Source organism: Phyllostomus discolor, chromosome 5 (assembly GCF_004126475.2).
Source record: "Phyllostomus discolor isolate MPI-MPIP mPhyDis1 chromosome 5, mPhyDis1.pri.v3, whole genome shotgun sequence".
In the NCBI taxonomy this organism is placed as follows: Eukaryota; Metazoa; Chordata; class Mammalia; order Chiroptera; family Phyllostomidae; genus Phyllostomus; species Phyllostomus discolor.
This window is the reverse complement of record NC_040907.2, coordinates 31230747-31253688: the sequence shown is the minus strand read 5'-3', so window position 1 is coordinate 31253688 and position 22942 is coordinate 31230747. Positions and strand designations below refer to the sequence as shown.

Sequence of the window (22942 nt, the reverse complement as noted above, 5' to 3'; positions counted from 1 at the left end):
ATTTTAGGATTGGCTACCGCTGAAACTACCGCGCTTGATTCAAAGCTCAGTTCTGTGGAGGTATGCTGCTGCTCCGCCCTCTGGACACACCCTCTTCAGGTGGCCCAATCCACTGTCGCCATCCTCTTAGGCCCTACCCAAACTCCAAATCAGACTAGTTTAGTGTACCCAGCTCTCTCCCCTCCACTCATTGCTATGATTATTTGCCTACTAGGTGCGAGGGTGCTGTGCTTAGACACTTTAAGCTATTAGCAGTTTTATTTAATCTTAACAACTCTACAAGTCAGATTGGTGTGTTCTACCCCATTTGGTAGAAACAGAAACCAAGACTTAGGAAAGGTGTCACTTGCTCAGAAAATTACAAGCCAAGTCTGTTATAGAAAGCAATGCTAAGTGTCCCAGGTTCGATTCCCAGCCAGGGTACATTCCTGGGTTGCAGGCCATAACCCCCAGCAACCGCACATTGATGTTTCTCTCTCTCTCTCCCTCCCTTCTCTCCCTAAAAATAAATAAATAAAATCTTAAAAAAAAAATTGAACAGACTTTAGGGCAACTGAACATTTAAAAAAAAAAAAAAAAGCAATGCTCCTCATTTCCTGCACCTGAGTGAAAGATAATTGGCAGACTGAAATGGTTGCACTTCCCCACACCTGGAACATCATCCATTGCATTCCATCATGGCCTTGCCTACATTGATCAGAATAGGATTTTAGCCCTGGCTGGTGTAGCTCTGGATTGAGCGTGGGCCTGGGAACCAAAGCATCACTGGTTCAATTCCCGGTCAGGGCACACACCTGGGTTGCAGGCCAGGTCCCCAGTAGTGGGGCGTGAGAGGCAACCACTCACTGATGTTTCATTACCTCTGTAAAAATAAATAAAATCTCTTTTTTAAAGAATAGTATTTTATTTACATTCAGATTCAGGCATACTGGGAAAGATTCCTGGAGAGGATTCTCATTTCAGTTTGTCAAGGTTTAGGCAGAGTGAAATCTTTGGGAGTACAGAGCTGGACCTGAAAATGCCAATTCCTGAGGACAAACAGACATAGGCTCTTCCATTATTAGCTGGGTGACCTGAACCAAGTCATGTAACATTTTAGATTAAATGTAAAATGAGGAAAATATTAGTATTCACCCCTTAAGGATATTGTGAGAATCAAAGGTAATAATGCTTGCTTCAACAATAAGCATTGTGCCTGGCTCATGCTACCAGAGTGTGATAATATGGTGACTGAGGGTTGGGGCGGGAGAATGGGGAGAAATCTCTCCAGAGTCCTTGAAGCCAGGGCTAGGGCCTGAGAAAGCCAGTCCAGTAAGCTGTGTGACCCATGCATCCATTAAAATAATATTCACTGAGCAATTGTGATGTGCAAAGATTTGTACTACGTCCTAAGGATAAAAGACATCATCTCTGCCTTTGAGGAAGTCAGTCTTATGAAAAAAAAATATTTATTTATATGTAGAAAGAGGGGAAGGGAGGGAGAAAGAGGGAAACATCAATGATGTGTGGTTGCCTCTCATGCACCCCCTACTGGGGACCTGGCCCACAACCTGGGCATGTGCCCTGACTGGGAATCAAACCAGGGACCCCTTATTTCACAGGCTGGTGCTCAATCCACTGAGCCACACCAGCCAGGGCTGAAAAAATATTTTAAAATAAATTTTAAATCTATCCACTTCTCTCAATCCTACTACTACCATTTTAATCCAAGTCTAGCTGCCACCATCTTGCCTATACTACTTAACCTTGCCTCTGGTCTCTGCTTAACTTTATCTAGAAAAATATATTTTTAAAGATTTTATTTATTTTTAGAGAGGGAAGGGAGGGAGATAGAGAGAGAAACATTAACGTGCGGTTGCTGGGGATCATGGCCTGCAACCCAGACATGTACCCTGACTGGGAATCGAACCTGCGACACTGGTTCGCAGCCCGTGCTCAATCCACTGAGTTACACACCAGCAAGGGCAAAAAATATTTTTTTAAAGATTTTATTTATTTATTTTTTAAAAGAGGGAAAGGGAGGGAGAGGAGAGAAATATCCGTGTGTGAGAGAAACATTGATCCATTGCCCTTGCATGCACCCCAAGCCAGCAACCCAGGCATTACCCTGATCAGAATCTAACCAGTGACTTTTTGCTTTGTGGGACAATGCCCAACCAGCTGAGCCACACTGATCATGGCCAGAAAAATATTTTTATAATGTATATCAAATTATGTCACTATCCTTGAGTAGCTTTGCATTGCTCTTAGAAGAAATTTTAAGCTCTTTATCCTTGCCTACAAGGTCCTACATGTTCTGGCTCCATTCACCTCTCCAAATTCATCTCATGCTACTCCCCTTCCTTAACTGTATTCTTACCATACTGGTCTTCTGTTCTTTCAGATGGTTTGATTCCTGGTCAGGGAACATTCCTGGGTTGCAGGCGTCATCCTGGGTTGGGACATGGTCAAGAAGCAACCAATTCATGTTTCTTACTCATATACATGTTTCTGTTCCTCTCTTTCTCCCTCCCTTCCCTACTCTCTAAAAATAAATGAATAAAAAATTTTTAAAAATGGATACCAATTACTTCATAGCAAGTAATGAAAGTAAATGGGACTTTATCTTTGTGGGGGAAATTAAAATTACAACAAGATTTAGAGAGGACTTCCAGTTAACATGGAGAGTTTAACACATACCTTTACCCTATTCCTGTCTGAAACTTGTCTACATAACAATAAAGGAATTATTTTAAGGTAAAACTCACAAGATCAAAGAGGATGGGAGAAGAAGCAACAGCAACAAAATTTTAAAAGCTGGAAATGAGATGGACAAGTAGTAACTAACCTAGCAGACTAAGAAAAGGGAATCACAATAAGGATAGTCATGAAGCAACCACACTGACAATACAAAAACCACAAAAGGCTCAAAATTTCATTGTGCCAGATATCTCTAGGAGTAGGGGGTGAAGATACAGTTGAAAAGTGGGTTAGGCTGAAAATTTTTAAGAAGTTTGACCTTCTAAATCTTCTCCCCCAAGCCAATAGACTAGAAGTTTGTTTTCTGGCGAGGGAAGAACAAAAAGAATGTTGAACTGAGTGAATGTTGAGGTTAGAAGGATGTAGAAAAGAAAGGGATTAAGTGAATAATTACATATAGAATGTTGAGCCCTTGTGAGAGACAGTTATTTCCCAATATCCATTTTTCCTTTCTATTGTAGTAATAGAACCCAGATAGAACCCTGATTTTTTTTTCTTTTTTTAAGATTTTATTTATTTTTAGGGAGGGAAGAGAGAGAGACAGACAGAGACATCAATGTGCGGTTGCTGGGGGTTATGGCCTGCAACTCAGGAATGTACCCTGGCTGGGAATCGAACCTGGGACACTTTGGTTCCCAGCCTGCGCTCAATCCACTGAGCTACACCAGCCAGAGAACCCTGATTTTTAATTATTTATGTATTTGTTAGTGCACAGCCACCAAAATAAAAACCAAAATTGTCAATGTCCCTTACAGCTAAAAATGCTCATGTGATGACATTCTAGTCAATGGAAAATGAACAGAAGCAATGAGTGCAACTTCCATGTAGAGACACCAAAGGGAAGGCACTTGTCTTTCAGAAGGCGCGGTGGTGAGCTATCTTGGACCATGTCAATCAGTATAATACTCCAAGAATGAAAGAAGTAAGAAACAGCTTAGATTCCTAGCATCACAGATTCACTATACCAGTTCTGGGCTGCTGACTCTCAAAATGTTATATATGACAAAGTGTTTAGGTATATTCACAATGTATCAAGCAAGAACTACCAGACTTGCAAAAGAAATAGAAGTAAATTGACAGTTGTAACAGAAAATTTGTAAATATTTTTTATTGATTGATTTTGGAGAGAGAGGAAGGGGGACAGATAGAGAGTAATATCGATTTGTTGTTCCACTTTATTTATTTGTGCATTCATTAGTTGATTCTAATATGTGCCCTGACCAGGGTTCAAACCTGCAACCTTGGTTTATCAGGATGACACTCTAACCAACTGAGTTATCAGGCCAGGGCTGAAGCTGACATTTTTTTTAATTTATTTTTTTTTTAGTGGAGGTAGAGGAAGTGAGCCAGCTGGGATGCTTGGACTCGGAAAATGAGGTACAGAGGCAGAAAAAAGGCCCCTGGAGCTTAGGAGAGAGAAAGGCAAAGGTGCATGCCTGAGGGGAGGAAGCAGGGGAGAAGGTGTGGGGTGAGCATAGGGTGAGAAGGTGAAAGGGGGAGAGAAGGTGAAAGAGATGTAGCTGAAATTTTCAATGCATATCACTAGGAAATAATTATAACAAAGGTAATCAGAAATACTGAAGACATAACACTATTAGTATGCTTAAGTGACTGCATATATATAGAAATCTATATCCAAAAAACAGCAAATACATATCATATCCAAACATCTTAGATCACTTGCAAAAATGGACCATATATTAGGCCTCAAAGAAAGCCTGAGTAAATTCCAAAAAAAACCATTATCATGATCAAAGCACTGTCTTTTCCAACCACAATGCTTTATTGTATTGCAAATTAACTTATATATATAGTATAAATAACACTATAAATTGCCCTTGGGTTTCAAGAAATGAAGTTAAATACTTAGAAGTGAGTGATAATAAATATGCTGCTTCTCACTCTGCACTTTTTCACAGCACTTCTTCCAAATGTAATTAATTATGCAAGCACATTGAAGGAGGTCTCAAGTAGACTGTAAGGACCCATGCGCCTTGGTTACAGCTACACCCTCAGGGTCTGGTACTGTGCCTAACCCATATTTAAGTACACAATAAATATTTGTTCAATGAAGAATAGTGGTTTGATTGGAAAATTAAAGTAAGTTTTACGTGATTGGAGTTTAGAAGGATTTTCAAAAAACCCTCCTAAAATCTCAGTGGCCTCTAATGGGACTATTAAGTATTAAGATAGAACCTTAGGTACAGAGTGACAAGCTTTGAGGCTCCCTCTGTCTCCTTCAGGTAGCCTATGCACAAGAAGGGTGATGTCTGAAAGAAAAAGCTCCTGTCCCCTTTTCCGATATTGAAAGCTATTAAGATTTTTTGGCTCTCCATATTCCTAAGCCTGGGCACTGACCAGGATAGGGGATGAGGTGGGAGCTCAAGATGCAGGCCCAGCAATGCAAAGGACTCTCATTGCCATGTTATCAGTACCGAGGTGACCAATTTTTTGGAATTTTCAGTAAGAAAACTGGGGGCAGCATGGTAGCAGCATGCAGTGCTCACAGCTGCCAGTAGATGGCGCCAGTCCACTAATGTATCTAATTCAGAAAAGCGGAAAAGGAATTCAGTTCCATCCTAGTTCCTCCAGAACCAAGAAAGGAGCTCTGCCTCAAGGCAGGAAGTATCCAGCATCCCTAAGGGAAACAGTTTTCATCCCAGGTCCAACCAGACAAATAAGATAATAAGTAGTATAGATATTCCAATAACTTTATTAACTCTCTTTCTGGCGATGGCAGAACCTGGTAGCTGGAGAGCTGGAAAGGAAGCTGTGGTTTCAGTATGGGTCATTAAAGGGGTACAAAGGGTGCCCTGCATCTCTTGGGACCCTCTTCCCATCCACCTGGAAATAGAGAGACATAAGACCCCATTAGGAGTTAGTATTTCAAAGACACCAGACATCTTTCCCCAAAACTTCCTCAACCTCGCTTGTGATCAGCATACCAGATGGCAGTGACAGGGGCCCAGCCTCAGGGAATGCGAGAGTGTCAGCATTCCCATCAGACGCATAGCCTGGTACATAAAGTTGCAGTCTCAGCTGGAAAGGAACTCTATTTTCTTCTGTGCAACAGGCTTCCATCCAACCTCAAACTCTCCAAAAAGGTTGAGAGTGCCTTCTAGGCTCCCCTCATTTGTATCATTTACTGAGATTTTTCTATGTGTCACGAACTGGAATCACTTTACAGATAGGAAGCTAAGGTTTGGAGAAGTGAAGTAATGTTCTAGCTTACAAGATACAGAAAAGTAGGACTGGGACTCACAGGCTATATATGCCTTATCCCTGAGCCATACTACTTCCCCTGGCTGAATTAAAAGAGCCCATTGAGTCCAGGACAGCAATCCTACCCATACCACCATTCTGCCTCTCTGACTAGCAAGGTTGAGGCCAGACTTCTACTCCAAATCTAACATTCATTGACTCCGGGGGTGAAACATACTCACCGTAAGCAGGGGCACAACGTATCGCCAATTTTTGTTCAGGGAATCTAGCTGTTTCATCTCTTCTGGGGTAAAGGTGAAGTCAAAAACCTAGGGATGGGGATTAGGGGGTCAGGAAAACCAACTTTGAGTGGAGGTCAGGATTCCAGAACACTGACTTCTTAGCCAGGCCAGACTCTGTCCCTGTGGGTCCCATCACCAAGTACCTGGATGTTCTCAAGGATACGAGAAGGTGTGATACTCTTGGGGATGGTGATCACTTCCCGCTGGACCTGCCACCTAAGGTGGGGGATTGAGGTAGATGAGGAAGAGTCAGTACTCATAAGCACTGTTTTGTCTTCCATGCAGCCTTTTTAAAGCTCCTGGAGGCCCTGAGCCCCACTGTAATGGGGAACATGCTTCAGAGTGGCCTCCCCCAGATCTCATGGCAAGAGTCTCATGCAGGCACTTAAGTAAGAAGACCCTAAACCCTTGCTTCCCAACTCAGAAGCCCTTTCCCTGACCCAACCTCCTTTCCCCAAGACTGCCTGTACCTGAGCAAGATCTGAGCTGGAGACCGGCCATACTTTTTAGCCAGTGCCAGGGCCACCGGTTCCTCAAGCAGGACAGGCTCATCAGGATTATGCCAAGCACGATCAGAGGAGCCCAGAGGGCTGTAAGCTGTCACCTTCAGGCCACGTGCCTGGCAGTGAGCAATCAGCTTGTTCTGAGCCAGATATGGGTGGCATTCCACCTGAGCCAAGAAACAACCCATCACCATGAAGTAGCCACATTTAGCTTGCCTGACTGCACCCAGACGTGCCATACTGACCACCCCCCAACTTCCCTTCTGCCCAATTTTCTCACTCTGATTTCACTGTCCATTTCAGTCTCATCCCGAACTTCAATGCCTTTCTTTATGCAGAGGATCCTGCACCAATATTCCTGACAATTTGCTAGCCATCTCCATAAAGTAGACCTATCATCTGCTCACTCATGCTCTTGCACATACACACCCCCAAAATAACTGATCTGGTGTGCTGTGCTCACCTGCAGGACAGCTGGGCGCACAGAGGCCACACTGAGCAGGTCATCGATCTGCCGACTGCTGAAGTTGGACAGGCCCAGTGCCCGCACCAACCCCTTAGCCACCAGTGCCTCCAGAGCCTTCCAGGTCTCCTTGTAGTCAATGAAGTCATAGCGGATAGTCCCATCAGCATTCTTAGGGAAAGGGTCATCTCCCTGCCTGAGTGAAAGACAGACCCCAAAGTGTGGGCATAAATGCCAGGCTTTTGCCTTACCTGCCCATCCAGGCCCTCTATGTCCCATACTCCAAACCCAGACAGGGAAAAGGGTCAAGAATGAGATGTCTTCCTTAATGCCTTCCTTCTCAAGAAGTTGCACACTCTTGCAGCTGCATTCTGGCACAGGGCACAAAGCTGATGGCAGGCTTCTCACCCTCTGCTGGAACTTATTATTTACTTCAACCCCAGGGCCTACTTCAGCAGAAGCTAGTGCCTTTCCTAAATGAATAAAGGGAATGGGAGGGAGCACTCACACATACCCTAGGATATATCCCATGTGCAGCTGCACTCCTTTTTCTGTACCTAAACTACTAGCAGAAAGGACTGAGTTCCTATGCCAACCAAGCTCCTCAGCTTGCCACACAGATGAATGTTCCTATCCTGCTCTGCTACTGTGACTTACAGTAAGTTACTGACATGACTCCCCAGTCACCACCTCCCTGGATAAAGACCCGAGCAAAGCTCACTCAAAGGCGTAAGGCCAGTGTATCAGGTACAGGTCCAAATACTCCAGCTGGAGGTCAGCCAGCGTCTTCCGGAGGGCAGGTTCCACATCCTCGGGGTGGTGCTTAGTGTTCCATAGCTTGGAAGTCACAAACAGCTCCTCCCGAGACACCGCCTGGTACAGGGGGCAGGGCCCATAATGAGAGCCACAGGCACCCAGTCTCACCCACCCTCACCTCTTGGAGAGGAATGACAAGGGAACTAATACCAGATCCCTCTAGCCAGGCCACAGCCCCTTAGATCCCTCATCCCCATCCATCCCTCACCCCATCCATCTACAGCCCTAGTCCTCACCTTGCCGGGTCCCACGTTCTCCTTCAGGGCCTCCCCAATCTCAGTCTCGTTGCCATAGATAGCAGCACAGTCAATGTGGCGGTAGCCTACACTCAGGGCATACTTAACAGCTGCTTTTACCTGCCAGGTGAGAGAGCAGAGGGTTGCAGATCTGTTGGTCTGTACCATAAACTGCCCTTCTGAGGGTCACTGATGTGGGGAGGGGTGCAGGAACATACTGCTGCATTTACCTATGCAGTGGGTGTATAATGAGGCAATATGGTTCTAGTCTATGGGACCAGAAGCCTCAAACCCTTTGTCCCCATCCCACTAACCCCCAAGGTTCTTTCCTACCCAAAGTGTCAGCAGGGCCCAGCAAAATACTAACAACGTGCTCCCAGCTACATGCTCAGAAGATGAACACTTTGACAGAGGGCAGAAGTATAGGTTGTGAAGACAGGCTTCCAGCCCTGAGGAGCTGGTTAGGGAAACACGATACACAGGTAAATAATTCCTAGGCCAAGGCCATTCAGAGAGAGACCCACAGGGAACCAAGTAGACCAAGCAAGGTCTGGAGGATCAGGCAAGCAGAAGAGGCAGGGTGGAGGGGAATCTGGAAGGTAGAGAAGTGAGGTGGGAGCTGGGCCCAGGGCTGCCTGTCAGAAGGGAAAAAAGCATGTACCAAGTAGGAGGACATGCCAGTTTACATCATCTAAAAACCCAACTAGAAACATGGCATCAAAAGGTGTCAGGCCTGTGCCAATCAATACCCCCATCTAGGTGCAGCTCTTACTATCCAGACATATTTCCCCACCCCTGACCCTACTCCCTCATGTTCTATCCCTCCTCCCCACCCTCTGGGCCCTGGCTCTGAGCTCCACCCTTGCCTTCATCTAGTTCCTAGACTAGTCCTGGGCCACGTCAGTGCCTGCCTGGAGCACAAAGACTCCGGCTCCAGAGTCATAAGAAGCTGTAGGAAGGAAATCAAAGGGGAAAAAGGCAGTCTAACCTTTTCCCCTTTCTTCCCTATTTCATCCAACCACACCACAAACACTAGCCAAAATCCCAGAGGCTGTTCTCTTCACCTGGGTCCCTCCCAAACTTAATCCCCAAATTTCTCTAAACTCTGACTCAGATGTCCAAGGAAGAATGACGAAGCACTGGGGAGAAGCCCCACTTTAGGTGGATGCTGAACCTCTTGCTATTATTACCCCCAGGGAAACAGGCCTCCATTCCCACGATTCCCAAGGCTGGAAAAGTGTACATGAGGGGTCATTAAACTCTAGCTCCCAGCCACCATTTGTGTTTTCCAGCCCTTGAGCTAAGAATGAGTTTTATATTTTTAAATGGTTACACAAGTACATAATCATCTCTATTTTGCAACTTTCCAGCAAAATCTTAATTATTAACCATCTAGTTCTTTAGGAAAATGTTTGCTAACCCTTGGTCTATAATACTTAGCCTAGTTATTCTTCAATCCCTGACACCTACTGTGTGCCTACCTCTGGAATGAGCACTAGTGAGAGGCCCCGCCTTCAAGGAGCCCAGCGTGAAGCAGGAGACATGATCACAGCACAGGGTGATAAGTGACTATTAGGGGTCAGTGAACAGCCAGGCACAGAGGGGTCCCACATCTGCACAGCACTCAGTGTAGATCCAATTAGGGAAAGGGTTCCTTTCTATGCCCTTGGCCCTGCTGACCCCTTCAGCCCCTCCTCTGGGTCAGTTGGGGAAGCCAAGGGCAATTTGTTAGTTCCTTCTTCCTTTGTTTCTCCTACTGCCCTCTGGGCTCATCCCACCTTAAGCGGGATATACAGGCGGGGCTGCCAGGGAAAATGCAGGTTCTATTTCCTAAATACTGCTTTCTCCCTAGCAGAGATGCAAGAAGCCCTTCTGGCCTCCCCCTACCCCCATCCCTCACTTCGCCAGGATTGCTCTTCCAGGTGCCCAGTCCAATCAGGGGCATCTTCTGCCCAGTGTGCAGGACAACGCAGGAAGCTGCCATTGCCGCCTGAAACATAAATGGGAAGAGAATGGTGTGGAGATCAGTGCAGCTGCTTGGGCTTCAGCTGCCCACTGGTCAAGGCTCCTGTAACACATGGGTGGCAAAGGGGGCACAGAGGTGACAGAGAACAAACATGAGGTTGCATGTATGTGCCTGTGAGCAGAGGCAACTGAGATAGAGGACCCAGAAGCAACCACAGCCAGTAGCGCCGGGACAAACACTAACCAACCACCAGCCTGGCTGCCCTCCCTTCCACCAAGCGAAAGGTCTGCGTTAAAAAGCTCCAATACCTAAAGTCAAAGGCAGGGTGGCTTCCCACAAGTACCCAGTCTTGACTACATAAGGTCTCAAACCGCTGTAAGACAAACAAAGGCCATATGAGTCAATATGAAACCAGGTGACAGATCTGGCTCAGGAAAGGGTCAGTTCTCTGAGGCTGAGACAAACATTCCCAGGAGACTGTCAGAACCACATACAAACTCTTTGAGTTCCTCTCACAGAAGAATTCCTTGTGCTCATTCTGGAGGCCTCTTACAAGGGAAGTATACTATCTTTTAAAGACTTCATTTACTTTTTTTTAGAGATAGAGGAAGGGAGGGAGGAAGAGTGGGAGAGAAACATCCTTGTGTAAGACAAATATCAATTAGTTGATTATCACACACCCCGAGCTGGGGACCTGGCCTGCAACTCATGCAGATGCCCTAAAGGGGAATCGAACCGGCAACCTTTCGGTTCACAGGCTGGTGCTCAATCCACTAAATCACACCAGGCAGAGTGGGAAGTATACCATTTTTTAGATGAAAAAACCAGCTAAGAGAGGTAAAAATATTCGCCCCAAATCAACAGCTAAGAAGTGGAAGAGCCACGAATCCAAGGAGGAGCTAATAGAAAAAGGCAAAAAAAGGCAGGTAAAGACAGACCTATAAAATACATGTGCTCACAGTAGACACATGCATAATTTGCTACAGAAAACAAGTGCCTTTTGTAAGGCAGGAACCAGAGAATAATGACATTTGCTTTTAAGAATGAGTTAGATTTTCCTTAGAGTCAAGGGGAAAAGACTTTCCTGGAAGGGGAACTAGACACAGGACCTCACTGCAGCAGAAAGCAATAAAATTCAGATGAAAGAAAATCTGCAATGGAACAAAAGCAGATGGGCACCATATTTTTGGACTATAAGATGCACCTAGGTTTTAGAGGAAAATAGGGAAAAAATTTTGAAGCAAATAATGTGGTAAAATATTTAATAACATAAATGACAATATTTCACCAATGTAAATGCAAACAGAACTCAACAGCAGCATTAACAACCATTATTACTGACTTTAAGCTTTAAGTATGGAAACTCCTCTAATCATTAAGGAACCCCAAGAACTCCTCGTCACTACTGTCCACATTTATGGAGCTTAGTTCCTCAGAATCACTAGTATCACTGTCTTCACTCTGCTCATAGAGGATGTCATCTTCAGAGCCGTCTAAGGCATTGCTGATGCCACACTTTTGGAAGGACCTCACAACAGTTTCATCCTTAACTGACTGTCATGAAGTTTTCACCCGCTCACCAGCTCACCAACTGGGGTAATAGTGGGCCTCTTCGTTCCTCCAGTTGGTGTCAGATCATGGTTTCCTGCAGGCATCCATTTGTTCCACTCTTCTCTCATGAAAACTTTAAATGGCTTGTTGATGGAAACGCCCGAAGGTTGCAACTGGCTGGTAAGCCCCCCAGGAATTACAGCTAGATGGGTTTTCTTTTCTTTAAATCTCTTTGTTGCGGCTTCAGTGATATGTGCCCTGAACTGGTCAAGCAGTAATAGAGCAGGTTTTTTCAGAAGCCCCCCCAGGACGTTTGGACCACACTTTTTCTATCCATATCTTCATGCCATTTTCGTCCATCCGTCCTTTGTCATGAACATGAACAATAACTCCTCTTGGGACTGCCTCTTTTGGAATGTTTTTTTCTCTTGAAAACCAGCATTAGTGGCAGTTTGGTGCCATCTGCACCCCAGGACAACACAACAGTGTAATGGGTTATATCATGCCCTGAGGCTTTCATGGTTATAGTTTTGGCACCTTTCACATCAACAGTCTTGTTTGATGGAAGAACAAGGTTAATGGACTTCATCCATGTTCCCAATCTGGCTTATTTCAAATCTGTTTTTCTTTCTTGCATCCAGTACAAATTTGTGAAAAGGCACAATCTTGGATTCATATTCTATGGGCATTTTTTGTGCAGCCCTAGTTTTGGTGCACACAGCATGGCCACATCTCTTCATAAATCTGTGGCACCATGATAGTGATCAAGTGAAGTCCTCAATGCCTTTCTCTGTAGCAAGATGTTTGGCTTCATATATGATCATTTCTCTAGATACTGAAAAGCCATTGTTCCCGTGACATGTGATCCACTCTTTCATGTCCACTTCTAACTGTGGCCATTTTGCAGCATGCCCACAAAAACATTGTTTTGTTTCGTCCATTTTTTGCAGTTGATCTTCCTGCTTCCTCCATTCCTGTATCATTTTTTCAGTTGGAGGTGGCCCAAAGTGTCTCTCCGCTGCTTTGTTCCCATATTCTTTGGCGTAATTCACTACCTCTCGTTTAAAAGGGATTTTATATGAAATCCTTTTCTGCTTTGACATCTTTCCACAATTATGGTAGGTTCAGCAGGAGACTACAGTACGCTATCTTATCTTTCCACAACAAAATACAGTAATGACAGAACTATCTGCACTGTGTCCTTCATAGTTATGGGAGCACTGTAGCTGAGAACATCAGTGGATGATGTACTGTTATGGGGAGATCTGCTGCTGACACTGTTATAGGGGAGATCTGCTGCTGGAGGGCCACAGGTTGTGCAACACTCTTGTATAGGGACAGCGGTTTTGCACAACCTGTGTGGCTCTGCAAGCTGTTGCCAAATTACAGCTCTCATCATTCCAATCTGTCCAAGTATGATAGGAGTTGTAGTTTTGTGATAGCAGCAGGGCCACATTGACGGGACCCTGCAGTGGAATTTGCCTATGTTAATGTTAATGTTAATGGGGGTTAGGGTACCACTCACGTGATGGAGGCATGTATGGGTGCTGCAGGCTTTCTTCTCTTAACATGACTGCACCACCTGTACCCTCCTCCCTAGCACTATGGTATGCCGCAGCAGGGACTCCACTCCTGCCTCCCTTGCTTCACACCACAGGGACACCCCTTCCTCCCAGCCCAGGGCACCACAGCATCGCCCCACTCCTGCTGTTGCCGGCTTCCTGCAGCAGTGACCCTTCTCCTGCCTCCGGTGACCCCGCTCCACTGCCCCCTCAACAGCAAGCCAGGTAAGCTACATTTGGACTATAAGATGCACCCCCATTTTCCTCCCAAATTTTGGGGGGAAAGTTCCATCTTATAATCCAAAAAAATATGTTAATTGTTGCAACCCCCTTTGGAGAGCTCTAAAAATCAGAAGTCTCCAAATGGCCCAAGAATGCTCATTTAGTCAGCAAATGATGAATTTTCCAGGCTTTGCGCTAGACTCACATATTTAAATCAAGTCCCCACCCTCCCAGAGCTTATAGTCTGCTGAGCGGGGAGGAGAAGGACAGAGGATATGGGCACAATGCATAAGAAATGTGACCAAAATCTGCACAAGTGCTGCAGGGAAAGAGTAAGTTGGCTAGGATGGCTTCTTGAATCTGATATGAGCCAAGTCTTAATGAACAGGAGTTATCCAAGTGACAGGGAAAAGATAAAGAATGCTGACCTCAAGAGCCAATAAGGTAGAAACTTTTCCCTTGCTCTCATCAGTACTATAAATACTAATCTCTCAGGATTGGTTTCATTGTCAGCAATACCTTTATAAATATAACTTTTGTTTCCAAGTTCTGGAAAGACATCAAGAATATTATGGTAGCCCTGACTGGTGTGGCTCAGTAGGTCACCCATCATCCTGCAAACCAAAGGGTCGCCAGCTCAATTCCAGGCTGGGGCACATGCCTGGGTTGCAGGCCAGGTCTCTGAGAGGCAGCCAATCAATGTTCCTCTCCCTTTCCTTTTCCCCCCCTTCCTCTCTCTCTAAAAATTAATAAATAAAATCTTAAAAAATAAAAATAAAAAAAGAACCTTGACTGTTGTGGATTAGTTGGTTGGGCATCGGCCCGCGAAGCGAAAAGGTCGTTGGTTAGATTCCCTGTCAGGGCACATGCCTGGGTTGAGGGTCTGGTCCCAGGTCTTGTCCCAGGTCCGTGTGCTTGTGAGAGGCAACCTATCCATGTTTCTCTTGCCCTCTTTCTCTCTCCCTTCCCCTCTCTCTAAGAATAAATAAATAAAATCTTTTTTTTTTTTTTAGAAAAGAATATTATGGTAGAACAGGTAATAAGGCAAGTTGTATGTACAACCTACACACCAAAATTGTCTTACTTAACACTTCTGACTCAGGAAGAATTTTCTAGTCTAGCATAACCAGTTACAGTGACCACTCCTTTCTGCTGAAACAAAAATGTTCAGTCTGGGAAGCCAAGCACAAAGATTGCTGAAAGCGATACTCTTTGTTACCAGACTTCCCAGGGATCAGGCAAGCATGTCTGAACTTCACAGGAAGAACTAGCCTGCCAGCTACCACCAGGGTCTGTGACTGGTTTCCTGGACTTGATCCCCAAACAAGTAACCTGTAACCACCCCCCCCCCCCCCCCCCCCCCCCCCCCCCCGCGGCCAAATTCCCCAGCACAGAGGAGGGCTCTGAAATCACACCTTGGCTGAGAGCTTGAACAAAAACCATGCCTAAGGTAAAAAGGAAGAAGAAACCTGATGCTTGCTTCTCCTTCTCTTTTGTTGGTGAAACTGGAAACCAAAAGGGCCAAGGCTTGCAGGGGGCGGAATCATGGAGGAAAGTAGGAAGACCTAACAAAGACCTGCAAAGAACAAGAGTTCCAAAGGAGGAAATGGAGGGGCCGAGGCATAAGACATGTTTTTCCCTAGGACAGAATGTCATCTTCTGCCTGAGACCACAGCATTCCAGCCTAGCCTGGCATTAATAGGCTTGGAGCTTGTCAGGAACTGCCTCACTGGACCTCATGTTATGGTGGCAGAGGTTCTAGATATAAAAAGAGAGAAACTAGGTGTGTATGGGGAGAGGGGGAAGAGGGTAGTATGAGTCAGGTTTTATTACTCCCAAGTTGGTACCTACCTTCTTTCTCAGGGGTTCAGTCTTCCCTTCTCAGTGGAGGGCTCTGTAGTTGCTGGATGGATGCAGGGAACTAGCAAACAAGGGAAAAAGAGGAAGCAGTATTTGTATGAGTGTTCCCTAGCTGCATGGGCCTTTCCTTTGCCTCTCATAAGCATTGGTGTCCCTCAGGGCTCTATCCCCAATTCTCTTTCACTTTCTAGTAGGGCTCACATCTTTAATTATCACCTGAAGCACTGATTCTTCTCAGTCCAGTTCTCTATATTCAACTCCCCCAATACATCTCCATAAGTGTGTTCTATAGGTATCTGAAACTCAGCATATCTGCAACTACACTTGACAATATGTCCACAGTATAATCCATTGGTTCTTTGTTATTATTATTATTATTAGATTTTATTTACTTTTAGAGAGAGGGAAAGGGAGGGAAAAAGAGAGGGTGAGAAACATTAGTGTGTCAGAGAAATATCAGTGGGAGCCCCCAACTGGGGATCTGGCTGCCAACCCAAGCATGTGCCCTAACAGGGAATCAAACCAGCAACCTTTTGGTTCGCAGGCCAGAGCTCAATCCACTGAGTCACACCCTTCAGGGCCCATAGGGTCTTTAAAAAGCCATATAAATAAAGTATTTCAGTTCATTTCAGGCACTTCTGAGTATTATCAGATTATGGTTTTGGCAGATGATGGAAAGGGGAGTACCATATTTTGCCATGTATAACATGCACCCACGTTTTTGGCCCAAAACTTTCAGGAAAAAAACCTTTTAATTTTAAGATTCAATTATTTCTTTATTTATATTTGGAAACAAATGTGATTATCATATTCCAGGGTATTACTTTGCATACAGATACTGTTATTGCTTTCTAGAGTTACATTTTTATGTATAAGCATAAATCAAAGAATTAAAAACATATACATATGGATTTAGTACTACCCATGTATAATGTACATCCTTATTTTTCCCTCAAAAATTTGGGTAGGGGTCAGGGGGTAGAGGGATTGAGCAAAAAAGAAAAAGGACTCATGGTCATGGACAACAAACAGGGTGGTGATTGCTGGGGGAGGCAGGTATAAGGGGTGCAAATTGTAATGAAAAAATATAGAGATAATAAAAAAAGAAGAAAATTGGGCAAAAAGGTGCACATTATACAGGGCAATATATGATATACCTTCTCCTCTACTTCTAAGAAGCCAACATAAAAAGCCACCTTATATATGTAATGGTTACCAAGATTTGGTCTTTGGCTGGGTTAAAAATCCTATTAACATAGGATTTTATATTAATAGATCTAACTTTATATTTAACTTGTAAATATAAAGAACGGTACCACCCTGACAGGTGTGGTTCGGCTGGGCACTGTCCTGCAAAGCAAAAGGTTGCTGGTTTGCTCCCTGGTCAGGGCACATGCCTGGGCTGCAGGTTTGGTCCCCAGTCAGGGCATGTACAAGAGGCAACTGGCGGATATTTCTCACATTGATGTTTCTCTCCTTGTCTTTCTCCCTCCGTTCCCTTCTCTCTAAAAATAAGTACCAGGGATCTCTCTATTTCCAGTGTGGCCCCTCTCACCACAATCCATTAACTAAATCTGACCATGTGATTCCCAGGTTCAAACTCTTCTAGCAGTTCTCTCCTACCCAGGACAAAGTCCAGACTCCTTAGTATACCCTTTATAAACTGGATCCTACATTCATTTTTCCTCATTTCAGACTCCATGTTTTAGACTTTGCAGAGTCAGTCACCACTTAATTGATTACAGGCCTCTGCACACTTTCTGAAGTACCTCTCTTACCTGGCCAACTGCTGCTCATCCTTCAGCTAGCACTTTAAGCGTCTGGCTCCTCCCATGTACTTATAGCTTATGCTCACAGCTACAGTTATCTGTTATTTCAATTTCCCCCACAAATCTGGGTACTCCTTGGTGTCAGAGCCTGTCATCTGTCTGAACGCCTCTCTTCTAGGGTGCCTGCCACATACATGCATAACAAACACACCCTAAACACACACACAGAACAAAGGGGGTTGCTCTTGACAGCTGGAGAGGCATTTGACGAAGCCACTGCTTTCTTCCTTTACTTCTTGAGTAATCTGAAAAGAATCATCCCTGGAAAACATCAAACAACTTTACCATCTCCCCCCTCCAAAAAAAATCCCAGTGGCTCCACACAGTTTGACACAGAGATTACTCCTGTACCCTATCCCTCAAAAAAAAAGAAAAGAAAAAACAGAAACAAACAAACTGAGACCTTGGGAAAAATAACAGGCCCAATCAGAACAATGAAGACTCTTCAAAGGAGGTCCTGCACACCTGAGTATACTCAAGCGGAAGGGAGAAATCAAGAAAAGCCCCTTACGGTGAAAGGTCAGATTCTAGTCTCACTGAAACAGAGCTCTGGGGCAACAGAGAAGAAAGCCCAAGCCCAAGGCAGGCACCTAAGTGAGCAAACTCTATCCCCTCCCGACATTTTTGAAAAGCATCTCTACAATTCCTCAGAAAGGCCTGATCTGGAAAAAAAACCATGTTGGTGAGCGAACAAAATGGAAGATGGCAACTAAAGGTTACTGAGCATCTAATATATGCCCGGCTCTTTAAAAGCTTTATGTCACTTAATTTTCCCTACATTTCTGATGTAGGAGCTCATGTTACCGCTGTGGAAATAGAGGTCCAGAGAAACTGAGAACTTATTCAAGATCACACAGCAGAGTTCAAATATGAAACAAAGTCTGGCTCCCTTCCAGAACCTGCGCTCTCCCCTCTATCCCTGGGGCGGAAACCTCTTGAAGGGAGGATCAACGACAACTCCTCTACAAGAAAGGTGGGGCAGCAGCAGGGGAAACTCACCTCCGCAAGAGCACTGGGCGGAAAAACGGTGGTATAATCCGCCTCAGCTCTGAGCCCAGCTACCAATGCACTCTGCTTCGGCTTCCGGGATCGGTGGGCTGCAAGGGAAGTCGGCCTGATGGTGAACGCAGGGATCAGGCTTAAATCTGGCAGCCACGAGAAAGCTCCTCCCAGAGGTGGAGCGAGGACCTGGCATTCGGCCTCTCTCGCTGAGGTGGACCCCGCCCCTGCCCCCAAGAGGGAGGTTGGGGGCGGCAGCCAGAGCTGGGAGTCTTGAACTTTTCCTCTAGGTGCTGAAGGTCGGATCGGTCGGAGCTTAGACACAATTGACAGCGCAAGTTTGGAGGAGGCGCGGGCCCAGGGAAACTTGCGCCGCGGGGCACGTGGGCCCGAATCAAGCCGCGCCTTTGCTGGCCCACATTGCACTTCGCACCGCAGCGACTGCGCTCTAAGCCAGTGGAACTCCTGCTGCGGGAGGAAGGAGAGTGGAGTCTCAAAAACCACTTTATTCTGACATCTGGTCTTCCTCCCAATTCGGTAATCGAACCCTCACTCCTTTCCCCCTTACAGTCGGGTTGGCCGGGTTCAGAATATACATAAGCTGGCCCCCTTATTTAGTCAGGCAAACTAAGGCCCAGAGAGTAGCCGCAACACAAAGGTTGACCATAAAAAGATAAAAAGGAAGACCTTGGGTCTATAGACTCCAAGAAATAAAAAGTTCATGGTTTCTGTCTGGACCATGGGCCCTGGTCATACATTTATGCGCCAGGCGGTGTGCTAGACATTTGTTTGTTTGTTTGTTTCTTATTTATCTATTCATTCATTCATTCATTTATTGAGAGGGAAAGGGAGGGAGAAAGAGAGGGAGAGAAATATCAATGTGTGGTTGCCTCTCTCATGCACCCTCCCACTGGGGACCTGGCCAGGAATCCAGGCATGTGCCCCAGACCTGGAATTGAACTGGTGATCCTCTGGTTTGCAGGCCAGCACTCAACCCCCTGAGCCACACCAGCCAGGGCCTAGACTTTCATTATTAATAATTTGAGAGACAGAAACATCAACACGCTGCTGCCCCCCATCTATGCATGCATTGGTTGACTATGATGTGTACCTGGGTGGGGGTGGATCTGCAACCCTGGTGCATCTGGAGGATGCTCAACCAACTGAGATACTGGGCCAGGACTGTGCAAGACTTTATAAACATGATTTTATCTAACCTTCACAGCAGCCCTGGAAGGAGAATGTTCTTTTTAATTTTATTTCTTGTATGTATTTTTGTTGAACTATATAGTATAGTGTACATACAAGAAAATGTACAAATCTTAAACATACAGCTCTATGGCTTTTTTTGTAATGTAACTACTATCCAGGTGAGGATAACAGAGGTTACCAGCACGCTGGAAGCCTCTCAAAAGTATTTGCAGCCTATTTTACAGACTGGACAGATTCAGCAAGGTAAAATAGCTTGCCCAAAGTCACACAGCTGTTAAGTTACAGATTTGAAATTTCAAATGGCCCCTGTCCTCTTGACCTAAGAGGCGTTTTGCATTTATGTCTTCCTTGGCAGAAGCGGACAAGAAGCAGGTTTGTCCTGCCTGCCTTTCTTTCCCCACACCTGTGGCTTCCCCGCTCCTCTCTATTCCCCTGATGGCACTCAGGCTTCCACCTCTTTATTGTTTTTTTAACCACCCTGGATTACTCCCTGTTGTCTCAATACAGGTGTGTCCTAATGGACAAGATGTCCATCATTTCACAACATCTATCCTAAGATGTTCAGATTCTAGCTTTTGTAATCAAAATTTAGCATGCCTCAAACTCATCTTGGCCCAGAGAAAACTTACTGTCAACAGGCAGACGCATGCTGTGTATCCCATCCCTTCCACCATCTTCTCCATGGTCTGGTGCACTCCCTCCATCTTTTCTTCTGCAGGATATTTATTTATTTATTTATTTATTTATTTTTAGTCTGATGATTTAAAAGTCTGAAGTGCAACAACAGCCAACTGATGACTGCCACCTGATTAACTGCTGAATCATTGTTGTAACACAGTGGACTCCCACAACACTGTGGCTTTTGCTGTTACTTGTGGCCCAGGGCATTGTTACATGTGAGGCTCAACCAAAATTTCAGAGCAATGGGTCTAATTGATGGTGTACTGTTTTCTAAAATAGATAAGTTTGAGAGCCCACCACCCTTTCACAATCCCCCTTCTCCTATTTTAAAAAAGACTAGCTTCTCAGCCAGCTTCTAGGATGCATTGTCCAAATGTAAAAACCTTTAGGCCACTAAAAAAAAGGGACTCTTGAAAATAGTGATTACTCTAATGACTGGATCCTAAACCCTTATGCAAGTCATTTCCAATTCTTTGTTTTGAAAACTACTGGTAGACTATAAAAAGTAATTTTGGATAATAGATTTCGTGATTTGGGGCATATAACTTGGAAAGAGTTAAAACAAGTGACATGGCTTTAAGAAGACTTCTATTTTTTTTTTAATTTTTTAAAAAATTTATTGATTTCAAGCCCCGGCTGGCGTAGCTCAGTGGATTGAGCTCGGGCTGCGAACCAAAGTGTCGCAGGTTCAATTCCCAGTCAGGCCACGTACCTGGGTTGCAAGCCACAGCCCCCAGCAACCCCACATTGATGTTTCTCTCTCTCTCTCTCTTTCTCCCTCCCTTCCCTCTCTAAAAATAAAGAAATAAAATCTTTAAAAAAAAAAAAAGAATGGGTCTTTAATTACCCAGCAAATTAAAAAAAAAATTTATTGATTTCAGAGAGAGAGGAAAGGAGGGAGAGAGGGAAACATTGATTTATTGTTCCACTTATTTATGCATTCATTGGTTGACTCTCTTTGTATGTGCCCTGACCAGTAATCAAACCCACAACATTGGAATATTGGGGCAACTCTATAACCAACTGAACTATCCAGCCAGGGCTATTTTGTACTTTAGATTCCACTTGTAAGTGAAATCATATCATATTTGTCTTTCTCTGACTGATTTATTCACTTAGCATAATATCCTCTAGGTCCATCCAGTCAAAATGTTTTCTTGGTGTTAGCTTTTCTCAGAAAAAATAAAAATAAAAAAGGGTTCAGAGATAAGAAAAGGTTGTTTAAGGGACTGGCAAGTACTTTGTTATAACTCTAAAATAGTTTCCCCATGGGGAACATGTTAAGTATGTTTCTGTGTGTTAAGTCAAAAACCTTCAAGTTCATCCTGAGGAAAACACGGAGATGGCCTAAGCAGGATTATGCCATGATCAGATATGGATTTTATAAAGGTCATTCTGGTAGTAATGAAGAAAGAGACCACTGGTAAAGGGGCAAAACTGGAACAGGGACACGTGTTAGGAGGCAGTCATCTAGGTGAGCAGAGGAGGGTCTGTCTTAGAACAGCAGCTCACACCTCATCATAAATTAGAAAAGACATGTTTTAGAAATATTTAGGAGCAGAATTAGTAGTACCTCATGATCCATGAAATTTGTGAAGGTAAAAAAAAAAAAAACAAAATTGCCCTGGCTGGTGTGACTCAGTGGATTGAGCACAGGCCTGTGAACCAAAAGGTCACTGGTTCAATTCCCAGTCAGGACACATCCCTGGGTTGTAGGCCAGGTCCCATGTCTGGGGGTGTGTAAGAGGCAACTGATCAATGTATCTCTCTGGCAAATTGATGTTTCTCTCTCTCTCTTTATCCTTCCCTTCTCCTCTCTCCAAAATTAAATAAATAATATCTTTATTAAAAAAACCTAAAACTCACAATGACTACTAAATTTCCAGTACATGAGAAGATTGTGGTTATAACTGTAACAGGAAATATCAGGGTCCCCCAAAATGGGGAAGTTCCCCCACTAATATGGCTGGGGGAAGGGGAAGCTGAGTAGGGCCTTTGAGAGTTACTTCGCATATCTAAAACACTTTAATGTTAAGTAGCTGTGCCTGTCTGGCTGGCGTGACTCTAACTGGTGATGGACTGTAGCCTGAGGGGCTTGCTGCACCTGCCAGAAAGGCTTGGTGGTGGCTCTGGTCCATGCTCGTCTGGGCTAATAATGGCAGCTGAGAAAGGCAGAAGAGACTAAACTATTAGCAGATGTAATCCAGTGTGGGAGGAGTAAAAAATGGGGTTATGGAGGAAGATCTGCCCCAGGATTTAAACACAAGAGCAGCAGCCATGATACAATTCTGGACCATGTGGAAAAGAGAGTAGGAAAGCTGTGAGAGGTGTTCTCTCTCTCTCTCTCTCTCTCTCTCTCCCTTCTTAACCATGTGGCTTGGGAGCAGAGAAGGGGGTCTTGGCCATGCAGTTTGAAAGGATGCAGAAAGACCCCGCCCCCAGCCCACAATGAGGATGTGGTTTTGTATGAGGAGCAGGAGGCTGGCTGAGCAGGGATGACTGGGGGAAGCTGGGAATGCTGAACTGAGCCAGCAGGGTGAGGGTAGGGGAGTGGGGGACAGATCCTGAGCTGTGGACTTCTATTTCTTTTCCTGAGAGATAGCACCTCTGACCGGCCTGGTTTGGCAAGGGGAGGCAGGATTATGAGTTTGTGGGTGCTTTTGTTTCTAAAGGGCATGGGATTTAATGGGAGAATTCTGCCATTATTCTAAACCTGTGTAACTTGAATAAATAATTCCTTTCTATTTCATAAGACTCTGGCATGGGAGTCATGGTTATCAGAGGTGAACAATAGAGGCCA

General features: G+C 44.8%; 1 protein-coding gene across 2 annotated transcripts; it reads right to left on the bottom strand.

Moving 5' to 3' along the window:
* Positions 1–5429: 5429 nt before the first annotated feature.
* Positions 5430–18558, bottom strand: AKR1A1 (aldo-keto reductase family 1 member A1). 2 transcript variants are annotated; one of them, XM_028513252.2, is made up of 10 exons: positions 18250–18558; positions 15413–15482; positions 10161–10250; positions 8261–8380; positions 7930–8081; positions 7209–7404; positions 6713–6912; positions 6386–6458; positions 6183–6269; positions 5430–5583 (listed from the first exon to the last, which is right to left on the bottom strand). In XM_028513252.2, the coding sequence occupies exons 3-10, from the start codon at positions 10242–10244 to the stop codon at positions 5518–5520; spliced, it is 978 nt and encodes a 325-aa protein (XP_028369053.1). In that variant the 5' UTR covers positions 10245–10250; positions 15413–15482; positions 18250–18558; the 3' UTR covers positions 5430–5517. The 2 variants fall into 2 exon arrangements, with proteins under 2 accessions (XP_028369053.1, XP_035881887.1); XM_036025994.1 differs by lacking the exon at positions 18250–18558 and adding an exon at positions 17200–17328.
* Between the last annotated feature and the right edge of the window lie 4384 nt (positions 18559–22942).

Excerpts from the sequence above, each read along its gene's own strand:
- AKR1A1 (XM_028513252.2), bottom strand. The coding sequence starts at position 10,244 with ATGGCAGCTTCCTGCGTTGTCCTGCACACTGGGCAGAAGATGCCCCTG. Across the intron at positions 7,405-7,929 it reads CACTGGCCTTACGCCTTTGA|GCAGGGAGATGACCCTTTCC; the intron begins GTGAGCTTTGCT and ends TCTTTCACTCAG. Across the intron at positions 6,913-7,208 it reads TGCGCCCAGCTGTCCTGCAG|GTGGAATGCCACCCATATCT; the intron begins GTGAGCACAGCA and ends TTCTTGGCTCAG.